A 7,132-nucleotide genomic window follows, 5' to 3' on the forward strand; every position below is an offset into this window, starting at 1 on the left:
GGTGTGTAGCTGGGTGACCGTAGAGGCCTAGGGCCCTGGAGCCCAGCCCTAGGTGGAGGCACGTCAGAGCCACCAGCTTCTGGCTAGACTGGTGGGGAGGCATTTCCTACCCTGGGTCCCAAATCTAAGGACTGGGTGAGAAGAGGAGAGTGGGCCTGGGACCCCCTTTATCAAACTCCACCTTGTCACTCTACACAGGAGGGCTGGGCTAGGGTGGAGATAGGAACTAAAAGTCTTTGGGGACCCCAGTCAGCACAGAGGGACTAAGAAGTGCCAGAATTTAGGCAATGACCTCTTTCCCACTGCCCGGGAGAACGAAGGCAGGGGCCTGCCTCCCTGCCTTCTCCGCTGCAGGCGGGGCTGCCCGGACCCCGCCGGGGTGGGGAGGGCCAGCCGGGCCCAGGAAAGGGGCGGGGCGGCCGCAGTGACGCGGCGGGCTGCGGGGAGGGACGGCAGGGGCGCCGGCGGGCGGATCGAGAGGAAGGTCGGGGCCATGGGCCGGCACTGCGCCTCGGGAGGGTCCGGCCACCGCTGGAACCCGAGGCCGGGGCTGGGGGCGCTCCGGGCTCCGACCCACGGGCCGGCCGGCCCTGCCCGGGCTGGGTGAGGGGCGCCCGCCTCAAGCTAGAGGTGAGCCGGGACGTCAGCAGGCGGGCCAAGAGCGCGGCAGGGGACCGGGACGTCGGCGAGCAGAGGGAAGTGGGGACAACGGGGCCTCTCGCTTGCTCGCGGGGTGCGAGTGGGGGATGGAGGGGTGCCTGCAGCGGAACCTCGGTGCCAGTCTGGGGCGCAGGTGGGCGGAGCGGGTCTTCAGGGCCAGGGCCCGTGGGATACCAAGTGGAGCCACTCTGGCCTCAGCCTGAGGAGGGTTCACCCCCCCAGGAAGAGGACGGGGTGGCTGCCTGGGCGCGTGGAGAGCCAGCGGGGGCCGGGGGTCCAGGAAGGATGCTGGGAGGGGGAGGTCGAGGACCCGGCTGCCCTGCATGGTGAAGAAGGCAGATCTGGAGGGCGGAGGGGATTCCTAGTCCCCGAAGGTAGGTTCGGGTGCAGGGCATGGGGAACCCTGGCAGAGATGCTGGGCGCACGGGACCACTCGGCGCAGAGACACTCGGGGAACAAAGCTCTAGGTGGACGTCCGAAAGTGGGGGACCTGGGACCCCGCCGACTCCGGGAAAGGGATGCAGGGGGCGGGTCCCCAAGGGGCCGGTCGCGGAAGGCGGGCCCGGAAGGAGGGGCCCCGGGGCTTCGGAGGGCGCGCCCCCGAGAGATGCCGTTTCCCGGGGTTAGGACGCGGTCGCAGCGGGAGATGCAAGGTGGCCCTCCCGCCCGCCGGCCGGAGCCTGGCGCTCCGGGGGGCCCGCGTCAGCGCGCGGTTGCCATGGCGACGGGCGGGCGGGGGGCGGGGGCTGCGCGGAAAAGAGGTCAGCGCTCAGCCTAGCTGCTGTTCCGGGCCCCGGCAGCGCGGGCTGCGGCGCTGGGCTCGCCTCTGCCTCCCCCGCGGTGGGCCCGGGCATGGGGTCCCATGGCCTGAGCACCCCGGCCGGCGCGCAGGGCTCGGGGCCGCGCGCAGCCTCCCCGCACTGACTGCCGCGCCGTGCCCTGCGCCAGGAGGAGCGGAGGCCGCGCGCGGCCCGCCGGGCGCCTTCAGGATGCTCATCAAGGAATACCACATTCTGCTGCCCATGAGCCTGGACGAGTACCAGGTGGCCCAGCTCTACATGATCCAGGTGAGGGCGGCAGGGAGAGGGCACCCGGGCAAGGGGTGGAGCCCCGCCGACCCCGCCAGCCCTGCCACGGGGCTGGGACCGGCTGGGAGCCCGGAGGAGGCAAGAGAGGCCCCCCTTCGGATGTGGGGATGGGGAAGGGCTGTGGGGAGAGGGGCAGGAGAGCCGAGTGGTGCTTCTCACCCGCTAAGTGCCCAGCCCTTCTCTGATCTCCTGTAATCCTCCTCAGGATCTGTAATCCCATCGGGGAAGGAAAAAGCGCCCAGGAGGCGGCAAGAATGAGGAGGGGGGCCTCCGCGGCCGAGAAGGGTGGGAGGGGGTCTGGAGAGGTGCAGGGTCCTGACCACCCCTGGAGGTCAGGGAGATGGGGTGAGGACCAGGCGCCAAACCTGGGGCAGGGACAGGGCAGCAAGGATCGGAGGGCGAGGGGGCTCTCGGGTAGGGCAGTGAGAAGAGTTGGCCAGGGCAGGCTCTCAGCAGTGGCCAGGTTGGTGCAGGGCCCAGGGAATCTGCTCCAGATCTCTCCCCAGCACAGCAGGACCAGAGTCTCATAAAGCAAGAGGGCCCGGACCCTGCCTCGGGGTTGAAAGGGCCATCTGAGCCCCAGAGCCATAGAATTCTAGGCAGGATCTGGGGTCTCTCAAGCTGAGGGGTGTGGCAGGAGCTGGGATTGGGAGGCGGCCAGGGCCTCCCAGAGAGGGAGGGGGCCAGGGTCAGGGCCTCTGAGAGCTGGAGGCCCCTTTTCCTCTCTTTGTCCCTTCTTCCTTGCCAGCCACCCTGGCCTCCTTGCCACCCACCAGCACATCCAGTACGCTCCCACCTCGGGGCTGCACTGGCTTCCCCCTGCCTTGAGCACCTCCTCCCACCTCACCTCCTTAAAGTCATGTTCAAGCCATGGTCACTTTATGTTCTTTTTATTTTGTTTTTTTTTTTGTTTTTTGTTTTTTTGAGACGGAGTCTGGCGCTCTGTCACCCAGGCTGGAGTGCAGTGGCCGGATCTCAGCTCACTGCAAGCTCCGCCTCCCGGGTTTACGCCATTCTCCTGCCTCAGCCTCCCGAGTAGCTGGGACTACAGGCGCCCGCCACCTCGCCCGGCTAGTTTTTTGTATTTTTTAGTAGAGACGGGGTTTCACCATGTTAGCCAGGATGGTCTCGATCTCCTGACCTCGTGATCCGCCCGTCTTGGCCTCCCAAAGTGCTGGGATTACAGGCTTGAGCCACCACGCCCGGCCACTTTATGTTCTTAGCAAGGCCTTCCCTGACTATCAGATCAAAACCGCAGCCCCCAACCCTGATCACCTGTACCCTACTGTAGGCTTTCTTTTCCCATAACACTTAGCGCCTTCTAACACAGCATATAATTTGCTTTTTCCTTTTGTCTGTCTTCTTCCACTAGAATGTAAGCTCCACGAGGGCAGGGGTCTTTGTTCTATTCATCAATATATCTCAATTGATAGAATCCCAAACACTGCCTGGGGTGAAGCAGACACTCAGTGAATACTTGAATGACTGAATTGAGTGCTGGGTTGCAGACCCCATGCAGGGCTGGGCTGCATCTGTGATTCCGATCCCAGGGAGCTTCGGTGGGGCAGTAGCTGGTTTCAGGGAGTTGAAAAGACTGGGACCAGGGCCCCAGAACTGTGCAGAACACCAGCCTACGCTGGGGATCCCAGACGCTAAGCTGGGGCTGAGCTCCCTATTCTGCTCTCCCTTGGGCCACAGAAAAAGAGCCGGGAGGAGTCTAGTGGTGAGGGCAGCGGCGTGGAGATCCTGGCCAACCGGCCCTACACAGATGGGCCCGGGGGCAGCGGGCAGTACACACACAAGGTGTACCACGTGGGCTCCCACATCCCAGGCTGGTTCCGGGCACTGCTGCCCAAGGCTGCCCTGCAGGTAGAAGAGGAATCCTGGAATGCCTACCCCTATACCCGAACCCGGTGAGTGGGTGAGGTGGGCATGGTCCGGGGCCAGGAGGGGAGCAGCCCTGGTGGGTACGGCAGTGAGCCTCACCCATGCCTTCTGCCCAGGTACACCTGCCCTTTCGTGGAGAAATTCTCCATTGAAATCGAGACCTATTACCTGCCTGATGGGGGGCAGCAGCCAAACGTCTTCAACCTGAGTGGGGCCGAGAGGAGACAGCGCATCCTGGGTGAGGGCTGGAGCTATGGAGGGACCCTGGCACCCTCTCAGTCTCCTGGCTGCCTCAGTGGGCAGCCTCTGAGAAGTCCCAGCCCTCTCCAAGCCTCATGTCCTATCTGCAAAAGGACAGGAACTGTCACCCAGTCCCAAGAGGGTGCCAGGAGCGGGGGCTCAAAGGGGCTGGCACTGCTCAATGCTTGCTGAACTCCCTCAGACACCATTGACATCGTGCGGGATGCAGTGGCCCCAGGCGAGTACAAAGCAGAAGAGGACCCCCGGCTGTACCGCTCGGTCAAGACGGGCCGAGGGCCACTGGCTGATGACTGGGCGCGGACGGCGGCGCAGACGGGGCCCCTTATGTGTGCCTATAAGCTGTGCAAGGTTGAGTTCCGCTACTGGGGCATGCAAGCCAAGATCGAGCAGTTCATCCACGATGTAGGTGAGCACCCAGCCGCGGGAGGTCCCGCTTACCCACCATGCCCGTGTTTAGGGCCAGGGATGCTCCCATCCACTGAGGACACAGAAGCAGAAAGCCATCATTTCCACTTGAGGCGGGGAGCACTAGGGCAAAGGTGGCCACACAGCCTAGCCAGGCATCCACAGAGCAGGAAGCTGGTATTATGAGCTACAAGGTCTATGCTGACTCTGACTTTCAGAAATGCTGCTGCTTCCATTAAGATTCTAAGATTCTGGCTGGGCGCGGTGGCTCAAGCCTGTAATCCCAGCACTTTGGGAAGCCGAGACGGGCGGATCACGAGGTCAGGAGATCGAGACTATCCTGGCTAAGATGGTGAAACCCCGTCTCTACTAAAAAATACAAAAAACTAGCTGGGCGAGGTGGCGGGCGCCTGTAGTCCCAGCTACACGGGAGGCTGAGGCAGGAGAATGGCGTGAACCCAGGAGGCGGAGCTTGCAGTGAGCTGAAATCCGGCCACTGCACTCCAGCCTGGGCGACAGAGCGAGACTCCGTCTCAAAAAAAAAAAAAAAAAAAAAAAAAAAAAAAGATTCTAAGATTCTCCATCATCCTATGAGCTGGGTGAGACTTAGAGATGCTCAGGAAGGTCACCGGCTCTAACTGGCAGCATGCTAAGGAGTGCAGGCTGAGGCTGTGACTCTGATGTCATTCTCTCTGGGATTCCCCCCAGCCACTCCCAGTTTCTAGTGTTCCAGCCTTTGGCCCTGGTGTCCAGGAGCCCCAGTTCCACACCTGCCCTCAACCTGACCCCACCACGCCTACAGCTCAGCCCTGCCTCAGTGCCCGGGTCATCTGCACACAGAGGAATGATCCCTAGTTGGGGAGACCAGCGGCCTGGCTTCTGTCCCACTGCTGACCCATGGTTCCTCCAGCAAGGCGCTGGCCATCTCTGCACTTTGAATTTCTCTTCAGTAAATGAGGAAGAGGTTGAGTCAGATACGAAGAGCTAATATTGACAGTGATAGCAACACACAGACCCTTTGCTAATTACTTTCTGTGCAAGATCTCCCTTAACACCCACAACACCCCGCCAGGTAATGACGATGATTATTCCCGTTTTACAGGTGAGGAAATTCAGCTTATAGAATAATGAGGACTCCGTGTCTTGCATTTGGAAAAATACCAAAAAGCACAAATAAGAAAATTAAAATCACCCTCATATAGCCACTACTAAGATTCTGATACATCTCCTCGCAGAAGTTTATAATTATCATTCCACCATCATTACCTTATTTCCTAGATATTTAAGAGTTTCTAACTTTATTCTTCTGCTTAAGATAAAAATATCCCAGAATGGGTATCATCTTTCGCTACAACCTTCATTGAGTGCCAACACTTCCATTAACTATTAACACCTTCATTAACCATCAACAATTTCATTAACTGTTAAACGCTTAATTAACTGTTAATTCCTCAGAAGTCAGCAGGAAGCCAGCCAAAAGCAAGAACAAGCATTGGTCCCTGCTTCTGGAGTGATGGGGTGGGGACAGTGCTGAGAGTTAGGGTGTGCACAGAGACAGGAACGGCAGTGGGTGGAGGGGAGTCAGGCAGGAAGACAAATGCCCCACTTTCCACTCCCATTCCTGGACTGCACTGGCCCTGCCCTACTTTGTGGCTCTGGGTGGGTGGTGTCCCCAGGGGAGCCATTACCCAACCTCAAGGCTGGGCATGTGGCGGCAGTACCAGGGAAGCAGTGGGAGGGGACAGTTCCGATGCCTGGGCACCTGCAGGTCTGCGTCGGGTGATGCTGCGGGCCCACCGCCAGGCCTGGTGCTGGCAGGATGAGTGGACAGAACTGAGCATGGCTGACATTCGGGCACTGGAAGAGGAGACTGCTCGCATGCTGGCCCAGCGCATGGCCAAGTGCAACACAGGCAGTGAGGGGTCTGAGGCCCAGCCCCCCGGGAAACCAAGCACCGAGGCCCGGTCTGGGGCCAGCAACACTGGCACCCCCGATGGGCCTGAGGCCCCCCCTGGTCCAGATGCCTCCCCTGATGCCAGCTTTGGGAAGCAGTGGTCCTCATCCTCCCGTTCCTCCTACTCATCCCAACATGGAGGTGAGGCTGGGACACAGGGATGGGAGGAGCAACCCTCCCCAGGCTGGGCTCCCAGGCTGAGGCTGAAGCTGAGCCGGCCCGGCAGGGGCTGTGTCTCCCCAGAGCTTGTCCGAGTGGCGCATGCAGAACATTGCCCGAGACTCCGAGAACAGCTCCGAAGAAGAGTTCTTTGATGCCCACGGTCAGCACCGAGGCCCTTTTTGGGAGTGGGGATGTCCCCGAGCAGCTCCTCCCACCCCATGACACAGCCCCCTGTCCCCTCAGAAGGCTTCTCGGACAGTGAGGAGGTCTTCCCCAAGGAGATGACCAAGTGGAACTCCAATGACTTCATCGACGCCTTTGCCTCCCCAATGGAGGCGGAGGGAACGCCAGGTAAAGATCCCACCTAGGACACCGGCCCCCAGCACCCATGTACAGCAGGTCATAAGTTTAATGGCATCTTAAGATGAGAGGCAATCTGAAGAGGTGCTCATTAAATACACAGATGAATAATGAAGGATGGATGGATGGATGGATGGATGGATGGATGGATGGATGGATGGGCGGATGGATGGATAAATGGATAGATAAATGGATGAATGGGTGGTTGGGTGGGTGGGTGGGTGGATGGATGGGTGGATGGGTGGGTGGGTGGATGGATGGTTGGGCAGGTGGATGGATGGATGGATGGGTGGGTGGGTAGGTGGATAGGTGGGTGGATGGATGGGTGGATGGACAGATGGATGGATAAATGGAT

The 7,132-nt window shown here is 60.4% G+C and overlaps 1 protein-coding gene across 4 annotated transcripts in view; it reads left to right on the plus strand.

Moving 5' to 3' along the window:
* Positions 1-432: 432 nt before the first annotated feature.
* The window catches only part of PITPNM1 (phosphatidylinositol transfer protein membrane associated 1), a 14,796-nt gene continuing 8,096 nt past the window's right edge, over positions 433-7,132 (plus strand). For 2 of the 4 annotated variants that reach the window (XM_026447670.1, XM_026447673.1), the window contains exons 1-8: positions 433-630; positions 1,609-1,727; positions 3,447-3,661; positions 3,752-3,873; positions 4,078-4,302; positions 6,070-6,396; positions 6,482-6,577; positions 6,661-6,768. In XM_026447670.1, the coding sequence (XP_026303455.1) occupies positions 1,650-1,727; positions 3,447-3,661; positions 3,752-3,873; positions 4,078-4,302; positions 6,070-6,396; positions 6,482-6,577; positions 6,661-6,768 (1,171 nt within the window). In that variant the 5' untranslated portion in view covers positions 433-630; positions 1,609-1,649. Of the gene's footprint in view, positions 631-882; positions 1,035-1,608; positions 1,728-3,446; positions 3,662-3,751; positions 3,874-4,077; positions 4,303-6,069; positions 6,397-6,481; positions 6,578-6,660; positions 6,769-7,132 lie in introns of all 4 variants that reach the window. The other 2 variants (XM_026447671.1, XM_026447672.1) reach the window with 2 other exon arrangements.

Source organism: Piliocolobus tephrosceles, chromosome 13 (assembly GCF_002776525.5).
Source record: "Piliocolobus tephrosceles isolate RC106 chromosome 13, ASM277652v3, whole genome shotgun sequence".
Taxonomy (NCBI): domain Eukaryota; kingdom Metazoa; phylum Chordata; class Mammalia; order Primates; family Cercopithecidae; genus Piliocolobus; species Piliocolobus tephrosceles.